This window comes from Scleropages formosus, chromosome 22 (assembly GCF_900964775.1).
Source record: "Scleropages formosus chromosome 22, fSclFor1.1, whole genome shotgun sequence".
NCBI lineage: Eukaryota > Metazoa > Chordata > Actinopteri > Osteoglossiformes > Osteoglossidae > Scleropages > Scleropages formosus.
In genome coordinates, this window is record NC_041827.1 from 9317476 (window position 1) to 9342888 (window position 25413).

Genomic DNA, 25413 nt, shown 5'->3' on the forward strand with positions numbered 1-25413 from the left:
ATGTAAACTTGATTTACCATTAAACTGATATTTGACACCGTGAATCCATATTTAGCCGTTAATTCAAAGGAGCAACGAACGGACAGTGGAAGCGGATATGACAATGCCCAATAAAGGCGTGTTTACCTTTTTCCGTACAGAAATGTGTGTCACTGTCGGGGTTCGGCGCGCATTACGTCACTTGGGAATCCCCCTTTGAATGTGCGTCACACGCAGATCCAGCCGGAAGTGGCCCACGCGCCTCCCACTGGAAAACCGCTCATAGCCAGTCCTTCTGTATCTCTGTACTGTACGCTTGCATGATTTAATCCACACCATTAGTGTTTGGCTTAATATAAATACAAAAATAAGTTGTTTCCAGGCAATATAATTTTATCACTCAGTGCGAGACGCTAGATTTAGATGTATATGAAGCAGTGACGTACTCTACCAATCCTGACTTTGTAAATCGCAGGCAGGGTGTAAACTAAATAAAGAAGAAGAATATAACACGTTTCCCCTTGTTTTTATATAATATTTTTGTGTGTAGCATTTCAATGCTATGTATGTCGTGGTCTCCCATCCACTAACTGGACTAACTACATACATACATAGCACACCTCATCATGCTAGTACATATATATGATGCCACTGCCCACAGACACAGAGTCGTGGTGCCGCGGCGCCAGAGTATACTATAGTTAAGGGTAAAATGAAAGGGCTGGTTGTGCAATTGCAGAGTAAACCGCAGTACCCCACCTTTCGCAAAGCCCGTTGCGTTGGTAAGCCGCCTCTCTAGCCGGGAGAGGAAGGCTCTTTTCGGTCAGATGGCGCTGTGCAGTCCGCCCCCGGGTCCCGGCGCCCACACACCCAGCAAAAGGTTACCACCAACAATGAGGTCCGACACAGGCAGCCGTTCAGAGCAAAAAAATACAACAAAGCAAAGAAAAGACACGCACGAATTACGCTCGGCGTGATGATGTGCACGCGACTGGCAGAAATCAGAAAATCATGTACAATTTGAACCACTTTGAACTTGGCGATTAGGATTAAAAAGTTTCTTGGACTGCGATGCCCGGCAGTAGCACGAACGTTTTTCATGGTTGAATTTTTTTTTTTTTTTTTTTTTGCTGATGTGGTTCGAGGACAGCGAGCACTGAAGGGACTGGACCAGCCCACGGACGCGCGGCTCCACACCTGAAGAACACAAGTTCTCTGTAGTTGAGCACGAGCTCGGAGCGAGAAACGCGGCGAAGCAGCAGCATAGAGAATCGGCAGGGAAGCGCATGAGAGCTGGAGAACTACGAGGACTGTGCCAGTGCGTCCCCCAGCACCAAAGTGTCGGACCCGGGCGAGGTAACATTCACATTGCTCTCTCGTGTGTGTGTGTGTGTGTGTGTGTGTGTGTGTGTGTGTGTGTGTGTGGCTTTTATATTGTCTCAGTGTTATACGCACTAACTTTATACTACATTTATATAACATTGTCAATCTATATATTACATATTAGCGAGACAGCACCTGAGGTTTAGTGTTGTCGTCTTGCAGTCTGATGGTTGTGTGAGTTCGAATCTCATCCCCGCTCTAGTACCCTTGATCAACCGCCCTATGCTGTATTGATACACTCAGAATGCCTTTGATGGGTAAACCGTTGCAAAGTTAATATTCTAACTAACATGGTAAATTGTCTTGGACAACGGGAGTCAGGTGAGTAAACGTACTTGTAACAACAATCTTTGGTAACTCTGCTGTATGTGGTAAATATAATAAATGCATATTGATTTAAATTAGCGAAAGTTGCGTTGAAACAACGTATTTATTAACACAACTTCGCGATCTCGGAGGTCTCCTTTCCCTTAATTTACTGTAGTATATACTGTACAGTACAGTGTACTGCATGCGGGTCACGTTCCACGGCGAATTGCCGGTGTCCGTCAGTCATTGTCGCAGCCGACAGCGCGAGGGCGATATATAAAAATAGCACGTGAAGGAATTAAAAAGTGTGTTTCTGCTGGCTAAGCTGAGCTCCGTCCGCTAACTTTCCGTCACCCTTTTTCTGTCCTTTTCTTCTTGTTGGCGGATCCAATTTGGGAGCCACGTATTTTTCAACAGTAGCATAACAACTGATTCCATCTAGGAGGAGCAAAATGTCATGTAGTGTTCAGTGGGGTTTATACAGTACAAATATGGGACACGCCCCCTTGCCACGCCTACCTTTTCCAGCAATATTTTCAGACAGAACAGGCCATATACCCTGATATTTGGTTATCGTTGACTGCTTCCATAAGATTTCCCAAGATTTTATAAATGCTTCCTTAGAAAAAATGTAATTCTATGGGCCCTGGAATGAATACCAAAAAGAGGAGGTTAGAGCTGGGCAGGAGGAAATCCATAGACCAAGAACAATTTACAGTATGAGGCTATAGATATCTGGGTATGCAGGCTAATGTCGATAATCCTCTTTGAATTATTAGTAAGAAAAGAATAACATTTTAGACATAATTAGGAGCTGGGTTATACTTTATTTAGGAGTTACAGTGCTTTATTTGCAAATTTTCACTTTCATATGCTGCAACATGCAGAATATTGGACAGGAGTCCATGCTGCCTGTAATCTGGCAGGGCTGTAAGATAAATGTCGAGTCACCTGAATTCAGTACTGAGTCAAATTACCTGTAGTTTTCTATTACCTTTGGAGAAAATCAAAACCATATCTGCGGTTAAATGGCAGACTCACAACAAGTTTCCTCACATGACCAATTTTTGGCCACATACCTTTTGTGTTCCTTATGTTCTGTTTATTGCTGGTTCTTTTTCCAGTCTGCCATGTCTTTGCCACGCACGCTTGGGGAGCTGCAGCTCTATCGCGTGCTTCAACGTGCCAACCTGCTGGCATACTACGATACCTTCATCCAGCAGGGTGGGGATGACGTTCAGCAGCTGTGTGAAGCTGGGGAGGAAGAATTCTTGGAGATCATGGCACTTGTGGGCATGGCCACCAAGCCTCTGCACGTACGACGTTTGCAGAAAGCCCTGCGAGACTGGGCTGCTAATCCGGCACTCTTCAGCCAACCTCTAGCCAATGCGCCGCTTAGCGGCATACCGCTGTTTAAGGTCGATTCCACCTGCAGCAGTACAGTGACTGGAGTCAAAAAGGCTGTGAGCAATGGTCAGCCAGAATCTCCCTGTGAAAAGGAGGATCATGCATCTCTCATTCCCTTACAAAGCGGGAGCCCCAAGAGCCCCTGCTCTCAGGCTTCCCCGCAGGCCCCTGATGGGCCTTACAGAGAAAAATTGTTCCCCATGGACTCACACTGGATGAGCCCAGATCCAGAGGGTTGTGGTGCAGTAGTGTTAGGGTTGGATGACGATCAGCCCTGCCCACCACTTCCTCCCCCAGCCCCCTCTACGCCCCCTGCATCCACCTCGTCCTCCACCTTGCTCTGGCCTGGGGGACGGCTGGACCCTGAGATGGTTCGACTAGTTGGTGAGAGTGTGGGACGGCTTCTGCGCACTGTGCCAAAGGCTGAGCCTGGAGAGGTGATGACACTATTAAACTTGAACAAAAAGCTGGCCAAAACAGTGGGGCACATCTTTGAGTTGGACCCACAGGACCCCACCAAGGAAGAAGAAATCCGCAAATATAGCCTCATCTATGGACGATTTGACTCCAGGAGGAGAGAGGGAAAGCAGCTTTCATACCATGAAGTAAGGGCCGAGTAACAAGGCACATCTCTTCACTCTCAGAGACGCACAGACAGTGGCACTTGGTGACACGGGTGGTCTCAGTCACACACCGAGTCTTGCTTACAGAGACACCGTTATTCACATTCCTGCACGTGCCAAACGAGTCTTACACTTGAACACAAATCCAGAATCCTATGTCCCTAAGTGACTCTATCATGAGCCTGGTTCACCTTGCAAAGGCAATAATTCTCCAGTAATTGTTGCTCCTCCAGCAAAATTTATCATACAAAGACGCCAGTTATAAATCTTTTTGGGAAAAAGCCGAGTAACCCTACAATAATTCAGTTTCACCAGCTATTGCTTTTACATTCATATCTAAGTTTATTTGAGTTTTTTCAGTCTATTTCAAAAGTATTGCACTCTATATGACTTTATATATGCTTATGTTCACTACATGTAATTTTCAAGCGTTACATGTTTTTCTGAAACGGGTCACCACATGATTGTGTTCAGATGCTGATCAACGAAGCGGCAGCTCAGTTCTGTATCTGTGACAATGCCCTGCTGCTGAGACGGGTAGAGCTCTTCTCTCTGGCACGGCAGGTGGCGCGGGAGTGTGCCTACACCTCCACACTGAAGAACGCCAGGTCAGAGCATATCATCAGTTGCTGTTATCAAACTTTGTTTTGTCACTGTCTCCGAGTTGAGGAGTTATCGCGCAAAGCTCTCCATCTTTCACCCTTGGCTTAAGATATCAAGAAGCAGAATTTTGAGAAATAACTGGAGAGCCTACTCATCACAGGTTCCTGTTTATGTAGATAGCAAGCCCCCTGCCTTTTTGTGGTATATGAAGCTTATTTGTGTGTTATATCTGAATACTATGAACCTCCCTCTAACCCACAGCCCACAGAAGCTGGGTGCATCTAGTTTTGAAGCAACTTTCTAGCAGACATCGAAAGTACTGCAAACTGATTATTGTTTCAAACAGATCTTCAGAAAAAGCTTGGAGCTGCAAACAGATAATATGGTCTTTTGCAATGATATCAATATTTTTTAAATGTAATTATAAAAGAAAATTCTAAAGACGTTAAGCTGTCGCCTTCAGTTTGAGAAATTCATGAAACATTTGGTTCACACTTAAATGGGGAACATCGCTTTCGCTCATCAGATAGCAGAAGTTTACTGTGTTCAAATGGAAAAGTTTATCTGCATCTGTTAAAAGTCTCTCTTGTTTGTGTTACTTATTTGGTATAATTGTTTTCTCCTGCTGCAGGACAAGTAACGATGACAGTACTCTACCATCACAGAAGCGGGTCAAACAAGAAGTGAGTCTGTGCTCTCTGAAGAACTTACCTTTGAAATGCAGTCAACCTAATGGGTCATGCACTGTCATATGACATCATGCTGCATGTTTGCTGTGTTGCAGCCAGTCGTTTCAGAATGCGTGTTCTTCCATGACATCGCAGAGAGGTCAATGGGGTTGTCAGAAGGTGGGCAGCAGGTCGTGCTAAGACCGGGGGCAGACGAGGACAGTCTGTCAGGAGAGAGCCTCGACGGCTCAGCAGCAGGTACTGTTTGCATATTTCTTGGTAAGCGGTGAATTGCGGAACGGTTTTCGTTAGCCACGCTTTGCAAGGAGAAAAACGACGAATGTGCACGCTGTACTTTGCGAAGCACAAAAAAACACTTTTCATTTAGTGAGGGAAGCAGCACTTCACGATCAAAAACTATTAATGTGTTTTTCCTCTATCTGTCCCGGCAGACATGGGCTCTCAGTCCAGCCGCTCTCAACGCCCTTGCCCTCCCATTGACACTGCTGCCCACGCAACCATAAGCCGCCATCTCATGAAACAGGCGCTCATGGATGAGGGGTTGCGACTGGCTAGGCTGGTGTCACGTGGCCATACGGACAAAGCCGGCCCAGGGACAAGCGGTATTCAAACAGCAGGTAAACAAACTTACTGACATAACTTAATGGAAAAATCCATGCTTTTGGTCCCGCTAAAATGCACAGTTTTAAATAGTGCTACACACATACAGTATATAGCATAGTCACTGAAATGTTGATTATCACTTCTTTTTAATGCAGAGGGATGTAGGTGCCTTTCTTTGCAAAAAATGTTGCATCCACCTTGTGGCTGCTTTCTTTCCTTTTGATGTCAGCCAAGTTATTAGTATCAAGTATTTAGTTTGAGGTGAAACAGAAAGAGGCTCAGACTCAGGTTTGAGTTGTGGGAGTGTGTGAGGGGGTGTATAAGTAGACCCCCCCCCCCCCCCCCCCCCCGACCCACACAGGCACACACACTCTCATCAGAGTGTGGTGTTAAGAACTATGTATGATGAGTGGGGGGGTTTGAGCACAGGATGGGCAGAGAAAGCGGGGACTGAGTAGGCGGTTGTGAGGGGGGGTGCTACATTGACTCAGGCACAGCAGGGTAAAAATAAAATGTGTGGGCAAGGAATGGATGTCATCTGTTTTTTTTCTATTTTAGATAAAAAAGCAGACCATTTCACAAGTCTGACGTCTTTAAATTTCCTTCATTTTTATTCAACTAGTCCCCTCTCTTTTCCTGCTTCCATTCTTGGCTCAAATAGATGTTTTATTGAAGCCTCTGGAGGTTTTTGGCTGATTTACAAAATCTGTTGAATCTGTTGCATTCGACAGTTAATTAAAAATACAGTAGTATGATTTTAACGTAAAACTACAGTTTTGGACAGAACCTGCTGTGATATAGCTGAACGTACCTTTGTAGATTTATAATTACAAATTTTCTTTCCCAAACTCTTAGAATCATTCCATGGGTGTTCTGAGAACACTTTATATTTATTTATTTAGCTGACACTTTTTACCCAAAGCAACTTCCAGTGAACTCTCTGTAGTGTTATGAGCATACACACCTTATTCACCACAGTGACTTACACTGCTAGATACACTACATCACTCATCCATACATCAGTGGAACACACTCTCTCTGTCACTCACACACTGTGGGGGAATCCAAACAGCATGTCTTTGGACTGTGGGAAGAAACCAGAGCACCTAGAGGAACCCCATGCAGACACCACACAGAACAAGTGGGGATCGAACCCACGTCCTCTCGCACCACCCAAGCACTGTGAAACAGCAGCATTACTCGCTGTGCCACCATGCCATCACGCCACCTCATGCTTTAGTGAATATTTCATGGTTATTTAGACACATTTAAGACACAGGTGAAGGATTACTTTTCCAAAACATATTTATATGTAAAATGAATCCTGGGAAGTTCTATTGGTTGGTTCGGTACTTTTGTTTACCTTACAGTATGTTCCATGTTCCTGTGGATTTGGTTGTTGTCTCTTACAGAGCTGGAAGACAAATGCGCAGAGAAGGGAGACTGTGACAGAACTAACAGGAGAGGCAGCTCGTGTATCTTTAAAGATTATCCTGGCAAGAATGGTAAAGAGAAGCCTGGTCCGTGAAACTTTCCTCCATTCGGCTTCTGTGTCGTCCACCCGTTCTGCTCTTGATTTGGTGGCACTCTCCTCAACGGCCTCCACACAGACAATAACATCCTCCCAATATTTCTGACCCAAATCTGTCAGCATTGCTCCAGAGGGACAATACCTGCAGTAACACACACTGAGCCCCATTGCATGTAGGTTGCACACTTTCTTCCATTCAAGCTTTAAAGATCGAGCAGTACTGTACTCTCCTGTTTTTATTTTTGCAGAATTTTCCTTTTGTCCTCAATTATGGTCATAGCTTATCTACATCAAAAAAAAAACTTGTTAAACCTTGAAATGTTCTAAAGGCAAAATGAAAACTGTGAAAAAAAAGTTTTGAAACAAACTACAGTGACCTTAGTCACATTACTGCCCATAAATGTTTCGGACATTTCATTTCCTATTATGTTTGGCAAAATCTGGTATCTGTGTACAGTACCTCTCCTTCCAAAGGATGAGTTTTCTCTGAATATCTAAAGCTATATTGGATGGCTGCCATTTAATTTTTTTAATAAAACAGTTCTTCACATGGAAAAAGAATGTATTTTGTAACGCTATGAAGAAAATGTTATTACATTGTTATTAGTATTTACAAGGGAATGTTTTAGAGTCAAATGTTCCTTAATTGTTGGTGAGAATTTTGGAAAGAGATTCTTGTCTTAGGAATTGTGACGGCAGTTCCTAGCCATTCTGACTTCTAGTACCGAAATTGTTCAGTGTAAATTTTTTGCCAACTAGCAGGGAGATAATCATTGCCAGTTGTTGCCACCGTAAGAATGACATCCATATATGATTGTACTTCGTCTGATCAGAAATCTCAGTATTCGTTTTTTCGCCCAGCTGCCATTTGAGCTGTACTTTATTAATACATTTATTAAACCTTTGGTGCTATTGCATTTCAGTGTAGGAACCGTTGCGAAAGTGGCGTTTGTGCAATCTACAGTGGAAAAAGCTATGTGATTTTGCTGGGATTGATTTACAAAAACAGTCTGTCATTGATGTTTTTTTTTAATGGTGTGTTTCCAGTTAGAGGTTTCATTTAACACATGTTTCATAGTTTGTGTACGATATCAAAATGTACTTTTGGAATGAAACATACTGCAGTATTTCTGTTTAGGCATGTTAGGGATATATTGAAAAGTGTACTACAGTTTCTTAAATTATGAAAATCACTGAATGACAATGAGGATGTTACACTGAGTAGAATGAGATCTTGTCAGCTAATTAATATAATAGTTTTTGTTGTTTCGTTAAAAAAGAAAAAGACAGTCCTCTTGTTTTAATGAAAATGTTTTATAAGCAATGACAGAGCTACAACTAGAGTGAAGTGCAGAACCAGACTGATATCTGGAAAAGCTGACCATACAGTTCTCATATCTAAACACTACATTTCTGAGATTTGAAATTTGGAGAGGCCTGAGAGAGTGCATCTATTTTTCTACTTGAGAACTCTCTTTATGTATACTTATAGTGTAAATTCCTGATGTAGTGATGTTTACACACGACTGCATAGAATTAAAGTTTCTAAGCTGTAACGTGCATGTACAGTTTTAATGGCAAACATTGTCTTCATAGCACAGCTCGCCAGGAAGCAAATGGAGTGTGACATCAACACGTTCAAGGTCAAATTGTGATCACATTGTAAGTGTCCATCATGTGGATTCTTCAGCAAGAAAGCATTAGGCAAAGTTTTGCTTTTAGTGTATTGTATAGTAGATAATCTATTTTGTTAATTTTCAATAAATATTTTTGTTATTTTCAATAAATATTGTTTACAGGCTGCTGTTTCCACTTTTGGGATGTACACAAATGAAATGTGACATTTATCGCTCATGAAACCCACTCACTATATGCCACCAGACTATTGCAGGGTTGAGGTGGTGCGGAACACACACACACACACACACACACACACACGTCCGTTGCAGAGGCCATGAGGCACCTCTGCCAACCGCTGCGCCACAGTGCCACCGCTTTTACTCCTCAGCCAAATATAATAACAGAAATTATCAACATTTTTCTTTATAATACAGTTCATTGTTTAGCCTGGACAGTCCAAAATAAATCAGAGTACTATAATATTAAACTGGGTCGAATGTGTCATATTTTAGTTTGTGATTTAACATACAGACCACTGAACTACAATGTCTTTGTCACACCCTTTGCTCCCATTCATTGTTTCATTCTTGTAACAAACAATGTAGATGTTGATGCACTATAACTTTAACATCATATTTGGATAAACTTTTACCAAGCTCCTCCTGTAATGTAATGTAAATGTTTATATACTGTATATCTCAAAAAAAGATTACTAGGAAGGTGATCAGGAATCGTGGTTATTTTGAAAATTTTATGCAGCTACTCTGTGATGAACATTAGATCATATGGTGGAACGAAACTAACTGCACTTAAGTATCAAGCATCTGCATCTAAGTTTTTCTTCCGGCTAATGTAATGCACACATTGTATTTTCTATGAGATGTACGTGGCTTTGGAGAAAAGCATCTGCTGAATGAATAACTGTAAATGTAAACCTGAAGGTTCCTGGTTCAAATCCCCTCTGCTGGTAGAGGTCCTCACCCTGAACTCATTCATACATCATAAATCATGCTGCATAAACGAGTAAATTATTCCAACTTGGTCAATCATCTAACACTGCAAGTCGCCTTGGAGCAAAAAGATAAATAAGTGGGAATAAAAAATAAAGCAGGGGTCACAGGAGAAGCAGCTATTTCATAGGTGGGGGATGGAGAATACCCTAAATTACCATACTGAGGGCGTTACTTTTACACTGTTCGGGAACGCCTATCTGTGCACGTAAACTCACATTTCTGAAACCGTAAAAAAAAGCCGTCACTTGGAATAGTACCACCACAGAGGTAAGTGGCTATATTGTACTTAGGGGCAGATCATGATTTTTGTGTAAATTATATATCATTATTTCTACGCGGGGGGCGCGGTTTTTGTCAAAACTCTTTCTTTCTCTCGGAAAGAGGAAACTGTATAATATAATAAGCAAGAGGAGCTTTCTCTGCTGCCTCATCGCAGCTACAGTCACAGTGTGACGAAGAAGTTGAAATCCAATCGATTATTCTGACAGATAACATGAAAAATTATTGTAAATGAGTTATTCCTGCTTTGCCAGTTTGGATCGCGATCCGCGATCCAAACTGGCAAAGCAGGAATAACTCATTTACAATAATTTTTGTCATGCTGTACTATAGTGAGAGTAATAATACGAAGTGCATCATGACAAATCGAGACAATGCAAGTGCACGTGACCCCTGTCAGCTGCGCGCATCGCTGCGCTCGATTTTGTGTTCCCGTAAATATTTACTACTCATTTGTCTCATTACTTCGCTCACTTTTAGTCGCAAAGAAATAAACGAAACAAAAATACAGCATCGATCGATCGTACGATTCCGATTCATTGTGTCATTCGGCCATGCAAATAATAAAACTCCCGTAAACTAACCTCTAAAAGTGGACTTTTTTCCTGTGCTTGCGGCAGTGATCTGCATTATGAACTGAGCAAAACTGATAAGATGATGATTATATCACAGAGGTTCGTTGTTTTCCTTTTCATCTACGTTTTCTTGTTTTTACCAGGATCTGTGTTTTGGCTGGTGTAAACAGTAAAGTATGTCAGAAGAATCGTTTTAGTTTTCAGGACAGGTTTTCGGTGACTAAGCGGAGCAGGGCGATCACTCAGCCGGAAGCCCCTTCGTACTGCGAGCGTCTTCAAACAGTTGCCATGGAAACTTGTATTAACGTCTCATTTTGCAAAGAAATGACTACTCCGTGCCACCTCAGCTAGCTGCCACTGAAATAGATGGTTAAGTCCCTCTGGAAAATGAAATGTTTGCGTCTTTGCATAGGGCTGGCATTGCACTTAATATCAGTGTGACCCCATAAACATGCATAAAAGATTTCCACTGGAAAACTGACAAGCTTCTATCTTTTTATCTCATGTCCAAAGAATGGCAAACCACACTATCTATGTCTCTCTTTCTCCTAATGTAATGCACAAATTATATTTTCTATGAGATGTGCGTCGCTTCGGAGAAAAGCGTCTGCTGAATGAGTAAATGTAAATGTAAATGTAACTATCTGTGCTAGTAATGGTCAGCAGTCCTTGTTCTGAGCAGTGCAAATGAAAGTTCACTTGTCTGAGGAAAGATGGTGATTATAAATTGTATGGCTTCCCCTTTCAGTCCATGTGTGGCAAGAAGTGTGAGAGTTTGTAGGCTACGTAGTGCTAGTCATTGGGTTACTGCATAGACGTGTCTTAATGGGGCCTTGTGCATTAGGAAGCATCGCTGCCCAGGGACCTGAAGTGCTTCAGCAGATAAGAGCAGAGCAGAGCATCGAGCAGAAAGCAGCTTGACCACAGTGTGATCAAACTCTTGGTTTCCGTCACTGGGTGAAGGGGCTTTTTTAAAACCTTTGCGCCACCAATTCTGACATGCATACCTCCAGCTCACTGAGATGCTCTCCCAAAGCTGTATGTTGAAATAAACGTCAAACAAAGTCTAAGCCTTTATAAATTATAATTTATAATATTTCTAAAACAGACATACACATTTTCAGTTACGGGGAGTGTTTTTAGACAGAGGATACAATTTTTCTGTATGCAGCATTTCACTGACAAATATTACCTTCAACAAAAAAGTGAGAAATATTTTTTCACTCCCAGCATACGTTACATTTAAGCAGCCCTAATTTATAATTCTTTAATTCTTTCTATTAACATACATATGCACATATAATTTTTATATATTTACATATTAATTTCACATATTAATTTTTATCATTTCCTTTTTCTTCAGCAGCCGCTATGGCTCTTCAAGGAGGGGCAAAATGGATTAAGTACCTTCTAATTTTGTTCAGCTTCTTCTTTTGGGTGAGTGTTTGCTCAGGTCTGCCCGTGCAGGGTTTTAGGTAAAGATGGGGGTTGTGGGAATGACAACAAATGATTCTTGATTTCAAAGTCAAGCATCCTGAGAATTGATATAAAAAGTGTCGCTGTGAACCGCATAAAACATGGTACTATAATGTCACGTACACACACAACCACATGTCTAAGAACCAACAAACGCTTGGGGTGCCTTGTGACGAACTAACGTCCCGTCCTGGGTGTGTCCCCTCCCCCTCCAGCCCTACGCCCTGTGCTGCTGGGTTAGGCTCCGGCTCCCCACGACCCAGCATGGGACAACTGGTTTCAGATGATGTGTGTGTGATGTGCATACATTGTATTTTCTATGGGATGTATGTCGTTTTGGAGAAAATCATCTGCTAAATGAATAAATGTAAATGTTATTCTACAGCTAAAATAATTGTTCCTGCTTTGTTACAAATGAACAAATTCAGAACTTCATGTAAATGTGTATGTTAAGATTCCATCACCAGCATCCGTAGCCCCTAGCCTTACATCCTGATTTTTAAAGCACTGTATGTTTTAACAATCACAGCCTTTGAAGAGCTTTGCATCTTGCTCAAAACGTGTTTCAGCGGTTTGGCCTATTGTATGTGGGAATCTCTTGGTAATGTGTGAATAGCTCACTGGTGAAAGTTGCCCTCCATGTGGGCAAAGAATGGCTGGAAGATCTCTAGACAAACAGTCTTTTACTGTAAACAGTTCAGGTCAGTTATATGAATATCATACAACTCTGTCTTTGTATCTCTCCTATGAAGCTGTGTGGTGCAGGTCTGATTTCGCTGGGTGTCCTGGTTCGAATGGCCATGAAAGACACTCTTTCAGTCCATAGCACGTCTATCTTGGCAGCACCAATCATCCTCATTGTAGCTGGAGTCATAATATTCTTTACGGCCTATTTTGGCTGTTGTGGATCCTGGAAGGAGCACCGCTGCTTGATTACCACGGTAAAATGCAATTAAGTGTGCTTCCTACAAAGACGTATGGTCATTTTTCACACCAAGCAATTAGTGTTGATTTTTAAATATTTTCCACTCACTTCTGATTTAGTTGGAAGTTTTTAGGGTGCTGCAGGTAGAACTTGAAAGAAACAACTCATGTCATTTTTGAGCACGTAGAGGAAAGTACTGAGAGAACATTCATTGTGCTACAATGTAATTATCAAGATTTGTTGGCAGGCCTTTCCAAATGTATATGAATTTGCATGTTAAGCATTTGTTATTTTCTACCATCTGCTGTCATTCATATGATTATAACCAATTTAGTTATTTATCTCTCTGTCCTTAACAGTTTGCGGTTCTCCTCAGCTTCATCATCCTTAGTGAGATTGGAGCTGCTGTTGCTGGCTATGTATTGAGGGGCAAAGTAAGTAAGGAACTAGTAAGTATTACCCAGGGGGAACTGTTTTCAATCATGAATGCTTCTTTCTTGTTCTCTTTCTGCCAGGTGAATGAAACTGTTGAAGATGGACTTAAAAATATGATATCTCAATACAACAGGAGTACCGATGCTTTCCGAAAAGCAGTGGATAAAATGCAGCAGCATGTGAGTATGACCGTGAGACTTCTGGAGTGCTAATGATTGTTATTCCACAATGTAAATACAGATGAATATTAAAAAAAAGTTTAAGAAGCTACTGTGTCATGGTCCTTACCGGAAGTAGGGGGTCGGACACAATTGCAGAGCACCGGACTTCATTGAGGGGAATCCAAGAATCGTGGTCTCAAGACAGGCAAGGTCGTTGATGTGCGAACGTGGTTATAGGGATTATCTAAAAGTCATCGTCGAGAAACAGGCAATAGTCAGAACACACTAAGCAATGAAGGGGAGGTCAGGAGTTAGGCGAAAGAACGGGGGCGATGATGGGAGAACAAGGGAGGTGAGCAAGAGAGCACACAGTAGCGAGTAGTATGGCTGAACGAGGTTCTGCAGTTGCTTCTCCTCTTCTGTAGCCTTTTATGCATCTCCCCTTGCGGTGCCCCCAGGTGTTCTTCGTTGTGTCGATGGCGTGGGCGTGGCATACTGTGTACATGTCAAAATGGAGAACCTCATATGAACTGGAAACATTTTCCCCCTCAAATTTTTGGTGTTTATTTTCCACCCCACTTCCATTAGCTACTTGTCCCAAATAACTGTGTCCATCGTTTCTTCTCTCTGCAGCTGAAGTGTTGTGGGGCGAATTCTTCCACTGACTGGGCCAACCACACATTAGATCATCAGTCAGTTCCAGATTCCTGCTGCAAGAACCTGACTTCCCACTGTGGCTCTCATGCCCTGTACGATGGCAGCAAGGTCTACCAGATGGTCAGACTTGTGTCTGTTTTACTCATTTATATATATTCTTTTATCCAAAGCAACATGAAAGCATGTTACATTTCTGTGTATTTTCTGACCATGAAATCCATCCATCTAATTTCAATAACTGCTTTTTCTGAGCAGGCTATCCTAGAAGCATTGGGTTCAAGGCTGAGGGGGGGTGTGGAATACGCAGGCATACCTTACTTTTAGTGTCACTGTCTTCCATACAGGGGTGCATTTCTGCTTTAGAAGGCCTGCTGAAGAGGAATATGCTGGTGGTGGTCTGTGTATTTCTGCTGACTGCTCTTGTACAGGTAGGGGAATGCAGAGACAGCATATTTACTAACTTTCATTCATGGATTCCTGAAAGCATGCTGCTTAGCACACGGATGTAAACTGTCCAACACAGGTCATCACTGTATACATACGATACATCACACTTGTGTATTTCAGGTGCTGGGTGTTGTGTACGCCTGTGTGCTGATATGCAGCATTCGCAAAGGATATGAAAGCCTGTGACCAAACTGCCACGCTTATTGACGAGAGAAATCACCAAGGGAAATCACAGAGCATTATACAGAATATGTGATAATGAATTAGTGGATTCTGTTTTAGTTTTTACCCTGAATTATGCTCAATTTTCAAACTGTTAAATAGAAAAGCAGATATCTAGCATCTGCACACAACATAAGGGTTCACTATCTGTGATCAAAAAACATGAAAATAATTTTTGCAATATATGCACTGTAAAAAAAAAAGGCAATGGAAATTCAGCAAGTGAAAATTTCACACCCATAGAGTATGCTTCCTACCTAACATGCACAATACCAATTGAAATACAAAAATGCTGAAGGGTTGTACAAAATACAATTAATTCTAGTATTTTATGTTTTCAACTATTCATCAGGTACTGTATAGAAAACAAAAAATGGGCTAAGTTATAAAACAAAGAGTGGGTAGCATAGTGGTTAGAGCTACTACCTTTGGAGCCAAAGGTTATAGGTTTGATTTCCAGCTGTAGTATCCTTCAGCTAGGTACTTATTCTAAATTGTGTCAGTAAAATTACCCAGCTGTGTAAATAATTACAAGTACCTCAACACTGTAAGTCATTTTTCTGTGAGATGTATGTCACTTTAGAGAAAAGCATCCGCTAAATGAATAAATGTAAAAGACGGAATTAAGATGGTAGTATCGCAGATTTTTACATGGTCATAAAAATCTATGTAAAAGCTCATATTTCAGAATGAATTCCCAACAAATAAATGTGTAAATGTAACAAAATATGATGCTCTTGTCTTTGACAGCTTATCTTATTTTACTGTTACGTATTTATCATCTGGTTGAAATCACTTCACTTGTATAATCTTACTTTATTTTGTAATAATTTTAATAAACTGCACAATTTCTTCTCCCATTTCCTAATAACCATGGCACAAAAATACATATTTAGCAATACTTGAAATGTAAAAACATTCATATGTTTATTTTCAAATTTATTATAGATATGACACATAAATGAGGATACAAAAGCCTATTAAAACTACAAGTTTAGTGTTGCTAGCAGAAGGACAAGTTACATTCCAGTAACTAACAGCTATGTGTGAAGATGGTGCCACCTAGAGCTCCTCCTCTCAATAGCAGCCTTTGCAATATGGTTCTTCATCACCAAAACTGTTGGTTCTCATGCACCTTTTTTCATATATATGTATATTTAAAAAAAAAAAAAAAACTTTATTCCTGATGACATACATCTCCAATTTAAAGAACAGAACAATCAATTCTGAAATGGGTTTTTATTAAACCAGCATATAAAGTTTCAGTTACATAATATCACAAAATAATGTTGAATAACTGCAGAATTATACATCTTGAGACAAACAAGAAATTAGCTGTGTGTGTATATATATATATATATATATATATGTATACGCACACACACACAGATATATATATACATACATACATACATACATACATACATATATAATTAGGAGCCTCTTTGTATCTCGCACCATGCCGGCCCATTTTCAGGTGATATGTGTGTTGAGGTGGCGCAGAAACTCCCCCATGGTGGTGCTGCTCCCTGGGAAGACCGCATGGCAGAACTCACACACCTGGGAGTGCAGCGCTGCCTCAGACATCAGAAAGCCGCCAGCTTGACTCAGCATCTCGCTATTCAAAAAGGAGCTGTTCATCCAGGGCCCCTGGGTAGGCAGCGGCAGCTGGGGAGCCAAAGAAGCAGAAGAGGAGGGTAAAAGTGAGGGAGAGTAGTGGCTAAAGAACACTAACGGCAACAGGTGACATAAAAGGGAAGCGACACCAAAAGAACTGAGAGCAACTGGTAGTGTTGTGGTTAAAAACACAGAACTCAAAAAGATGCTTAGAATTGTTAGCGGTTGTATGAACTGTCCAGTGAAATGTCCTGTATAAACTGTATAGATAGGTAAGACTGCTGGATAAAAGTGTCACCTAAGCTAAGAAATACTGTGATAAACAGGTGTCCCATCCAGGGTGTTCCAACTGGCCTTGCGCCTTGTGTCTCATCCTGGCTTGAACAAACAATTCACAAAAGTGAGTGAGTGAGTGAGCAAAGAAACGATACTGAATTAAACTAGAAATACTGGACAAAATTTGAAAATGAAATTCAGAACAAGACTCAAAAGAAAGCTTATTGATGTGATATTCCCTAAGAACATTACCTTACGATCTTGTGCTGTTGCATGATTGCCCACAGCCCCCAAATCATTCATCCCTCCCATAGCTCTGTGCTCCTGTCTCAAATGCTGTTCTGCTCGCAGAAGGTCAACCAAACCCCCAGGGGACACTCTGTTAGCCCCAAAAGGTACAAAAGGGTCTTGGCCGTCCACCCTGTGACCCTTGGTTTCTCTGTTGTCAGGTGCTCTGGCAGCATGCAGTTGCAGTCTGTTCAAACTGTCAGCCAGGTGGCACGTATTGTTGTCACTTCCTCTTTTGGCGACATTTATATTGCGGGCAGCGGCGGGAAGCAGCTTGTTTGCTTGGACACTGGGTCCATTAGGAGCAGATTTGTGCTCCTTCTCTGAGCACTGGTTAAGGTTAGGCATTGTGGCATCCATGTGCATACCTAAAACAGATATTGAAAGCACAAACTTAAATATGAAAATTCCACTGATTGTATTTAATTTTAAAACAACAAATGCACTTACCTCACCTCAGTTCATTAAAATAAGATTTTTCTATATGCATGTACACTGGCTCCTTGACTTACTTTCATGTAATGAATGAAAGACATGTCCTGTTTATTTTTAACTGGATTTCATCTAGTTCTAAATCTATTTAATCTATTTTGTATAATTACTGTTTGTCGAGCAAATGTGACTTGTTTTTACATGGCCAGGACAGTAAAATGCACTCTATCGCAACAGGAATGACACAGTCTTCAGTCAGCTCCTTTTCATAGTGTTTGCAGCTCGTCTTTTGTTCCTGAATGTCAGTTATCAATAACAAGATAAGGAACATTGCGCATGTTTGTGGGATAAATCAATCAGGACTGAACAGCAGTTTGTATAGACAACAAATTCAAATTTTCAGTAATTTTAGTCTTATTTTTTAGTTTAAAGTTAAAAAAACTAACCCTCAAATAAAGCTACAGGCAGCTATATTTACTAAGCTATTACTGTCACTGGCTGCTTGGTGGTCCCACACACAAGAGTTCTTGGTTCTGGCTCCAGTATGGTGGAAATGGTCTCCCTTTCTCACTCAGAACTGCTGAATCCCTCCTAACTTTCAAGAAGGGTCTCAAAACACATATCTTTTGGACTCATTTCTCTCCGGATCTCCAATCCATTGTCAAAAATCATTTATCCTGAGCAGGGTTGCGGTGAGCCAGAGCCTTACCCGGCAATACAGGGCGCAGGGGCCAAAGGGACAAACCCAGGACGGGGCACCAGTCCATCACAGGGCACCCCAAGCAGGACTTGAGCCCCAGACCCACCACACACTGAGCACTGGCCAAACCCACCACGCCACCGTACCCCCAGATCGCCGATCTGCCCCATAAATTTACATTACATTATCTGTCACATTTACCTCTGTATTTCCTATCAACTGTATATGCTGCTACTCATGTAATATTATTGTTCATGTTATCTGTTTTAAATTGTACTCGCTACCAATTCTACACACAGCTACCCATGTAATGTATGCTGGTTTAAATAGTGACATCACACAAACTGATTACACTTCCAGAACCTTGTGTCTACATCTGTGTCTGTCTCTGTCTCTTGGTGAAATGCACTTTAGTTTTCTCTGAGTAGTCCACGGCTTTGGAGAAAAGCACCTGCTAAATAAATAAATCTAAACAACTGACCTCGTAGTAGAAGCGATGCTGGCGCCACAAACAGAACAAATGATACACAAATGTGGTCCCGACAGTTAATAAGTTGAGGAGCCAGTGCACAATATTTCACAGTATTAGAAGTAATACCAGAACCTAGTCTCCGCGATTAAAAACAAAAAAAAAAACAGAAAATCCATAATCAGTGAGTTGTTTGCACAAGTCATCGAGGTAACATTCAACATATAATTATATTATTCAACATGTCCTCATTGTGGACGAATACAAGGACCCGTAGGGAGACGATGTGTGAAAGTCAGCGGCAGCAGAAGTGAGAATGACCTTGTAGCCGTTTCACTGTCTCCATGAGTTGACCGAGAAGGGCAGCTTGTTTCATACATATTGACCGCAGATGCAGGAACTCACGATATAGCTCAGCGTAGGCCTCTTCCATTGGCCAACTGTTTAAGAAAAGAAAAAAAAAAAAAAAAAAAAACATTACAGGTTTTGTCATTATGTGGTATTTTTACTCAAGACAACTTGAAAACGTTACCTGTTTGAACAAATGGTTGTTTTAGAGAAAAAATTAGGTTAAAGTGTCCCTAGTTGGAGTCCTGGGTCTCCCCAGGAATCTTTGGGAACTACTATTCCGCCTGCGGGGGGTGCGGTGGCACAGCGGGTTTGGCCAAGTCCTGCTCTCTAGTGGATCTGGGGTTCGAGTCCCGTTTGGAGTGCCCTGTGATGGACTAGCATCCCGTCATAGGTGTGTCCCCTCTCCCTCCAGCCTTAGCTGTTGCTGGGTTAGGCTCCGGCTTGCCGTGACCCTGCTTGGGACGAGCGGCTTCAGCCACTGCGTGTGTGTGTTCCACCTGCTAATGTGTTTTTTAATAATTAATTTTTTTTTTATTAAACTCCACGTCTAGAACTCTGCCACGGACGGCCCCAAGCCTGGCTTGAGAACGAAGGAGGGTTGGGCGCGGGGTTAGCGACCCCCTACCGGGAAAACCTTGTCAGGTACAGAAACGCCAACAAGGAAACTTCCAGACATCTCCTCTCTCGGGGACACCTGTGACCTGGAGAGCCCTGTTGGCAGCTTTCGCCCCAGTAGGGGTGGAAGGCATAAGAAGAAGTCTAAAAACAATTTAATTTCACAGTCACATTGATTGAAAGAAGTGCTCTGTCCAGTCGACTTCTTTTTCCACGCACGGGAACGTCTCCTTAGAAAGAACTGAAAGAAAGGATCACGACAAGAAATTCAGAGCTTAGTGCTCAATAACTTTCTTTCTTTTCTTTCTTTCTTTCTGTACACGTGAAGTCGCCGACTCTCCAGCAAAATTTAAGCTAAATTAGAGAGGCGGCTTCTTCCAGAGAGTTCGGCGCACAGCGCGTGAAGGAGGACGACAAAAGGGAAGTGTTGAGGAAGAGAAGAAGAGGCCATTTTCGGAGGGACACTGACTGAGCCGGAGCGCTGGGACTGGAGCGCTTCGGTATCACCGCCCCTCCCAACAAAGCGAGGGAAAAACCCGAGGGAAAAAACCATGTTCTCTGCAGGAAAAGGCAACCCAAAACAGTGTCAATAACCTCCTCGGCTCCATCAAATGACCACTCTCCGATGCTTTCCCACCCGGCGTTTAAACGCTTTAACAATGAAAATATAAATGCCGCCTCAGCAAGTGAGGTCGAGTACATTCATCACGAAGAAGTTGCTTCCTTTCATTAATAAGCTACGGCGGCGGTAACAGTCAGTGGTGAAAGGAAAACGAACGCGTAGTTTGAATGGCGCTGGCGGTACAAAGTCCGTGAAGGAGTCCCGGCAATTCCGCATGACATGTTATTTATTCCACTGCAGCTCTGTGACAACAGTACAACGCAACAGTAGTCCGCCGCAGTGCACGGTGGTCACGTTGTACTTCGTCTCAGCCAGTCCTTTATTACGAAATAATGTACACTGGGCCACTGGCAGTTAGGAGACGGCGCATAAGAGCTCGCAGAACCGATACGAACACATGGACATCTGCGACTCGTCCATGGCATAGGTGTCACTCAACACTTTTCCATTAAGCGTACAAGTCCTGAAGGTGTCACTTGGTCCGTAAAAAAAAAAAAAAAAAAAAAAATAGCACCACACATTAGTTTGATTAGAACAGTTAGGTTTATGATATAGAAGTTAGGAGTAAGATTTGTTTAAAACATGCATTCATAGTCCTCCTGGGGTGCTAATCCGACAGAAAAAGAGGTGCTCCTTAAACACTCTTGAAGGCGTGAATCAACCTGGATCCGCAATGGGCGACGCTGAGATAATAATCGCTTACCGAGGTCCGAGGAGAGGCCGCCGACAGGGAAGCAGCAACAGCCCTTGGACACAGCAGGCGCTTCGGCTACGTGCTCGTCGCAAAATTTATCGGAGCGTCTCAAATGTGAATGGATTATTTTATTCGTCGACCCGGTAAAACCGAAACAAATCTGTGCGTGTGATTCTCCACCTTTGCCTTGGTCTCTCGGTTGTTGGCGAAGAGGAAACAGGCGATCCCTGCTGCCGTGAAAACGAAGCTCGGACGAAAGCGGAACTCGCTCACTTTGTGTCCCGAAAGCCCAAGAAGGCTGGAACTTCAGAGGGGGCAGAATAATGACAGTGAGTGACGCGTCTCGCTCGACGACGGGTTTCATCAAATTAATTCGTGTATTGGTGTCTGCCAGAACTGCAAAAATTTCAAGTTTATTCAATAATTCATGTCATGGGTACAAGTACCGTGTCGTGTACAAGTATCATGAAATTCTTCTTGAATGCTTCTCCACAGACTTTATCATGACAAAAACAAGAGATACTGCACAAAACAAAACAATAACAATAAATAACAGTAACAATAATAACAATAATAACAATAAATAACAGTAAATAGACAGCCAGAGAACTCAGAACATAACTTAAGAAAGATTACACTGCCACTTAAGCAATGTGCTTGGAGCAAAAGCTAGGGAATGTATTTATTCTAATATTATTGTATAATTTATTTACTCTTGAGTAAAATATTTCAGACTGTATATATTAGCTGCACTAAACTGCATATTCGTTAATTTGCTGTTATTGTACGTCTCTTTTTTCCAATTTCTCCCACCTACTTCCTTCACCGTCATTCAAACAAGCGTGACAACCGCGCATGCGCGCAGCTGCAGGCCGGCATCCACAAACTCACCAGTAGATGGCAGCACGGTTCCGAACACTGAGTGGATGGCGCACGAAAAATAACCCAGCTGTATAAATGGGTAAATAATGGTGGGTCGATTAACATTGTAAGTCGCTTTGGAGAAAAGCGTCAGCCAAAGGAATACATGTAAATCTGGAAAAACGGATCAGCTGGAGCTAGGGCTGTGAAATAAATCCAGGAACAGTGGATGACATTGCACCTGTGACAAAACAAGCAGTTTCTCAGAGACAAGCTCTGGGAGATCCTGGCACAGGTCAAAGGGTCAGGGAGAGAAGTTAAATAACTCTATTTAGTGTTTTTATGTTTAGTTAAATTTATATTTAAATACTTTATGCCAAGTGGGGGTGCGATGGGCTTGGCCAGATCCTGCTCTCTGGTGCGTCTGGGGTTTGAGTCCCGCTTGAGGTGCCTTGCTCGGTGTGAATGCAGTGCATGCGTAATAAATAGAATAATTCTGTTTCAGTGAGAATAGGCTAGGAGACGCGCTGGCGCAGCAGCTTACCCGGGTCCTGCCCTCTGGTGGGTCTTGGGTTTGAGTCCTGCTTGGGGTGCCTTGCAGGATTGATGTCCTGTCCTGGGTGTGTCCCCTCCCCCTCCAACCTTGCACCCTGTGTTGCCGGGTTAGGCTCTGGTTCACTGCGACCCTGCTTGGGGTAAGCAGTTTCAGCCAGTGTGTGTACATTATGCCATAAAATTATTACAGATCAACATGTTTCCCAGGAAATATAGATAGGACTTCCTAATAGAATGTTATATATAAAAATGTATCTATTACCAAACCCTGTGAGCTTAGTTTAAAGTAGCTTAATATGATGAATGTATGCCACAATTTCTCTATGTTCATTGTTATTTCAATGGTACTGGCAGTTGGGCTGGCAAGTTGGTAAACCTACCGCATGCTGGGCATCACAGTGCTGTGGATTTGTGTGGTTTCCTCCTCATTTTGAAAGACACTCTCTTTAGGTGAACAGATGACTGCTGCTTACATGTGCACGTGCGTGTGTTTGTGTGCTCTGCAATGGACTGGGGTCTTAGAGTGTACTTTGTGTACCTGTCATACCCCATTCTCTCTTGGACTGAGATCACTCTCGCTGGATAGATGGTTAGTGAAATGGAGAAACAACTCAAAGTAAACAGTATGTATAATATCGCTACATTTTAGATCAGGCATGCAATATTTTTTATTTCTTTTAAACAATCTAAAAATCTCACTAATAAATGAAATACAAAAAGTCAAATAATGTAATTTATCACAAGTTTCTGATACTCATGTTATTCTCAGTCATTCACTATCTTGTGAACTCTACATGTAAACAGATCAGGGATCTGCATTTAAATGTTCTTACCTTAATTTTTAAGTCCTTTCTTTCCAATAATTTGAAATTATATAATAGTGATTGACGACAGTCCACCTCGGTTGGATTCAAACTTGATAACCTAAGGATCAGCGTGCACCGCGGTTTCAGATGATCACACTGTCGCCGGGACATCCCGTCCAAGAGGAGATCCACAGACACTGCAATATGATATCTAATTTATTATTCTGTCTTGTGGCAAAGGTCTATATCTGTCCGTGTCTGGATGCTTTAAGGAAGATTTGTGGTGTGCTGTTCCCAGACAGCAGGTCACTTGTGTGACTTTGGAGAAAGGAGCCAGGAATCATTCTGGTAAGCTTGAAGGTTGAGAAGGAGTACAGTATGTTGTGTACTAAATATATATAGTCATAGGAAGTTTACGCAAATGAGTCATGTGTCCAGTCTGCTATTGTTAAAGAAACTCAAATTCCTTGGTTTTTATTAATAAATTTCTGTAACAGTTTCAAAGCCAGTTTTATTGCCAATGGTTTAAAATGGTAAACATTTATAATACTATAATATAATATAATATTAAAACATAGTTTCAGTTCATGTGAGAATTTAAGTCTTGATATGAAGTTATTATAGCTTCATACATTTGAATGTATGTAACTCCTTTAAAACTATTAAGTAAACTGTGCCTAAGTGGCTGTTGCAGACATACGGTTGTAGTCATTTGTTAGGTGGAAGCAGCTCACAAATAGGACAGAGACTCATGAAAGCCAATAAAGCTATGCTTTTTATCAAAGAAACTGAAACAGAAATTGGGAAATGGTCTCTTTACAGAAAACCCTGAAAGAACCCGTGAAACAAAAATGCTGCAGCACAAGCCCAAATGGAAACCCTTAAAGTAAATTCATGTTATCATGCAGGGAGCCTTTCATCTAACCAGTAGTCATATGGTCCTGTCCCTGTATGTCGTCTTCTCTGTTTCAGGCCAGCTGCCTTGCATAACAGCTTTACTTGTCTCAGTAGGAGCAGCCGGTCTTCGTTACACTAGAAAAAATCTGGCATTGGGAAACTGTCCATCAAAAGTAAACCCACCTCATACCAAGGTTACCCTCTCACACAACTTCTCAACCATCAAGTAAAATTCTAAACTTCACTGATAACTGTTTAATAAGCATGTTTGCATGTCATTTTCTTCAATATAATATGTTCGCCTTGGCCGTGTTTAAAAACGGAGGAGTTTCCTGGAGTTTAAATGAGTAAGATAATATTGGTGGCCAACTGCCAGCTGCTAAGTACAGCAGTAATCCAAACAAGGCGAGTGCTGCCAACATACACTCTGTCACTTGTAAGTGGCATTATTGATTTCATGTGATGAGACACTATTTTTAAAACGGGGTCTATTATTGGAAACGTTCTCATGACTGTACTTCTGTCGTCTGGGGACATGAAAGTGAGAAAGAGAGAACACAGTGTGGCATATCTCAGTTCATACCTTTGTCTGGAACGTTCACATTGTACGCATCCTACCTGAGTCTTTTCTCTCCATTCGCTGCACAGAAAAAATAGAATTCCTGAATCTTTTAGTCCACATGCACACACATATTCACACAAAAAATAATTCCAAGAAATGTCGCTACAATGCTGTATCTAGATCTGTGGCCTCTGTGTCCACCATTATTCAGAAAGTCTTTCCTGAATCCAAGACAGCTGCATGTTGCAAAAACGAGTGTCAAATTGAAAAATAAAGATAATTCTCAAAAATACAATTTTTAGCATAATTTTGCATTTAAAGAATTACTGAAATGAGCAACAAAATATAACCATAAATGTGTGCTCATCTCCCAAAATTATATAACATGATTTCTGCAAATACACAATGAATATCAGTACTGTTCTTGTTTTGTAGCAACCAAGAAGATTTTTTAAAAAAAAAGCCATAATAGGAAATTTCTTCAAGTACTTGAGCACTGTTTACATTAAACTCAAGACCCACAAGTATTCATTGCCCATATATGTAGACTAGATATTTATTGTCAAATACACACACTGAGGAGGATGCTGGGCGAGAACATTACAAATGCCTTTGGTTGTGCCTCCTATTTGGCTGTTGATTTTGTCCCCCCACATGGGAAATGTTTGGTAGTGTGGGCTTCTATTCTTTTGCAGTGTCAGCAGAGCAGTCAGAGAATGTGGTGGTGAGAA

The 25413-nt window shown here is 41.7% G+C and overlaps 3 protein-coding genes across 3 annotated transcripts; 2 read left to right on the forward strand and 1 right to left on the reverse strand.

Annotated features, from left to right (window-relative positions):
* Positions 1–82: 82 nt before the first annotated feature.
* On the forward strand, positions 83–9056 carry nab2 (NGFI-A binding protein 2 (EGR1 binding protein 2)). Its single transcript, XM_018725313.2, has 7 exons — positions 83–1335; positions 2796–3683; positions 4176–4309; positions 4936–4987; positions 5089–5230; positions 5425–5610; positions 7009–9056. Exons 2-7 carry the CDS (start codon positions 2802–2804, stop codon positions 7122–7124), a joined length of 1512 nt encoding a protein of 503 aa, XP_018580829.2. The 5' UTR covers positions 83–1335; positions 2796–2801; the 3' UTR covers positions 7125–9056.
* A 931-nt stretch (positions 9057–9987) lies between these two features.
* LOC108918366 (CD63 antigen-like) lies at positions 9988–15390 on the forward strand. Its single transcript, XM_018725511.2, has 8 exons — positions 9988–10027; positions 11978–12051; positions 12843–13031; positions 13375–13449; positions 13531–13629; positions 14245–14388; positions 14613–14696; positions 14836–15390. The coding sequence occupies exons 2-8, from the start codon at positions 11986–11988 to the stop codon at positions 14899–14901; spliced, it is 723 nt and encodes a 240-aa protein (XP_018581027.1). The 5' UTR covers positions 9988–10027; positions 11978–11985; the 3' UTR covers positions 14902–15390.
* Positions 15391–16301: 911 nt separating this feature from the next.
* LOC108918438 (uncharacterized) lies at positions 16302–21278 on the reverse strand. The gene is made up of 4 exons (XM_018725658.2): positions 21011–21278; positions 19041–19159; positions 17083–17486; positions 16302–16605 (listed from the first exon to the last, which is right to left on the reverse strand). Exons 2-4 carry the CDS (start codon positions 19150–19152, stop codon positions 16411–16413), a joined length of 711 nt encoding a protein of 236 aa, XP_018581174.1. The 5' UTR covers positions 19153–19159; positions 21011–21278; the 3' UTR covers positions 16302–16410.
* Positions 21279–25413: the final 4135 nt, after the last annotated feature.